Source organism: Trachymyrmex septentrionalis, unplaced genomic scaffold (assembly GCF_001594115.1).
Source record: "Trachymyrmex septentrionalis isolate Tsep2-gDNA-1 unplaced genomic scaffold, Tsep1.0 scaffold69, whole genome shotgun sequence".
NCBI classification, from domain to species: domain Eukaryota; kingdom Metazoa; phylum Arthropoda; class Insecta; order Hymenoptera; family Formicidae; genus Trachymyrmex; species Trachymyrmex septentrionalis.
Window position 1 is genome coordinate 742,228 of NW_017305873.1, and position 2,130 is coordinate 744,357.

General features: G+C 32.1%; 1 protein-coding gene across 1 annotated transcript in view; it reads right to left on the reverse strand.

Annotated features, from left to right (window-relative positions):
• Positions 1 to 2,130, reverse strand: part of LOC108753356 (odorant receptor 13a-like) — a 7,892-nt gene that overhangs the window by 287 nt on the left and 5,475 nt on the right. Inside the window, 2 exon segments of the mRNA XM_018494879.1 lie at positions 29 to 204; positions 1,407 to 1,459. Of these exon segments, the coding sequence (XP_018350381.1) occupies positions 29 to 204; positions 1,407 to 1,459 (229 nt within the window).

Genomic DNA, 2,130 nt, shown 5'->3' on the forward strand with positions numbered 1-2,130 from the left:
GTACGGAAAAGAGAGCACCACAAATTATGTGTACAAGGCGTTCCATAAAACGCCAGATGGTAAATACGATTAGGATTTGGAAGAAATGATTTTGGGCAGCTTGCCACATCGAGCTTGTAGAGTACAAAGAATTTGTAAATGTGAGAATTGAAAGATTTAAGTGCTTGCTGGAGCTGAGTGCTCAAGGATGTCAGAATTGGAGATCTATGTACTTAAGAGTTTAAGAATCTAAAAATATAAGGGCTTTAGAAACTTCGAAGCTAAGAGTTCAAAGATCTAGCACTCCAAAAGCACAAGCATATAAAGATCTACAAATAAAATTTAGTAGAAATAAAAATTTAGTAACGTTTTTCATCCTAACGGATTTGAATCAAACTGAATTGAATTAATGACGTTGCTTGAATTGAATTAATGACGTCTATTATTGCTAGAGCATGTATATAATGTCAATCAATAGTAGCAATGTCATTAATTCAACCCAAGTTGGTTCAAACCTGCTACGGTCAAAAACGCTATAAGGAAACCTAACGAATTAAAAAAATTAAAATATATAAAATAATCTGGAATCTTAATATCTAAGAATTTTGAAGATTTATGCATTTGTTGATTTATAAATTCCAGAACTAAAAGATCAAGATCTTTAAAAAATACAATATTGCAAGACTTTAAGAGAGGATGTATCTAATAGATCCTGTATTAGAGGCTAATTAATATTAATAATAGATATTATTGGAGTTTGATTCTCATTACCAAAGGAATTTTAAGGCGTATAATACTCAAAATTGTTATTTTGACATAATGCGCGCGTTTAATTTTATTTAAATCTCCTATTGTGGAACAAGCCGCGACTTACGGATCGCCCTGTAATTTAGCAAATAGAACTCGGTGGAACGAGCAAAGACAAATTGCTGCTGTTGCGGTATCGTTGATTATGTTACCCCCCTTCCCCTTCGTACAACGAGGGCATAGTCACTGGCATGTCTCGGTGTTTAACGGAGTTACTGGGTTACCGTGTTGCACGGTGGTGACGACCGCGACTTAACGCGAATCTATCGGTGGGGAATTAATCAGAGGGTCAGAGGGTAATTTACTGTGCCTGTATTCGCCCGCGAGGGAGGGAACGTCTCTCAATATTTAACAGAGAGCACGTACAGTCATTAAGAAGGCTCTCTCGGGTCATCGCGGCTCGTTCCCTTCGTATGTGTATTCCATTTCATCACGCATGATCTTCATCTCGATTTCTTTGAAGCATTTCATCTGTCTTTTATGATATTTTAAGAGTGCCCCGACTTTCAGATGAAGTCCCTCTTTGATCCGCGCATGATATTTTCGGGCTAGCAGATCGACTAGCATATTCTCTGTGAGATAGAGCTAGCGCTACGATTGCTAGTGCTACTGATCCTTACTCCTCGCTCGTGGTCATCAAAACCATTATATAGGAGAAAGACGTACTGAGAACCTGCAATATATATCATTTATCATATATATCGTAATGTAACTTAAACATTACTATAAATTAACCCTTTATCTATAATTCTGTAATATATGTGTAATTTTGCACCTTCCATTAGCAACCTGCAATTTTGAACTTACAAATTTTTATATTGTTTCAGACGGTATAAAATTCTGAAAAAATTTTTACATACTGCGGAAAGAATGATTTTGCTAAAGTACTTAAAAATTCAACTAAATACACATCTAAAAATAGATTTGTTGGACCATTAAAAGAATTATATAAGAATCTAAAGTATAATGAACAATGCTGTAAAAAGTTTTGACATTCTAGCAACCAGTTTTAATATTTTTCGTAATATATTTTGATGATTTAACAAAATTATTTTTAGATATGTATGTAGTTAAATTTTTAAATATTTTAACAAAATCCTTCCCGTGAAAACTTTAACAACGCGAATTTTTACTCTATCAAATTAAATTTTATTTTATTAATTTTTTTATATAATAGATTTAAATTTATCTACCATAAGTCATTAAAATTCATAATAAAAAAATTGATTGTGCTTTCAAAATCTCACATTGCCGGCGAAAAGTTAAGAATTAATTGAAATTATTAATTTATTTATTAGAAAATATTAATATTTTTAAATATTTTTTAAATAAAATTTTTTTATT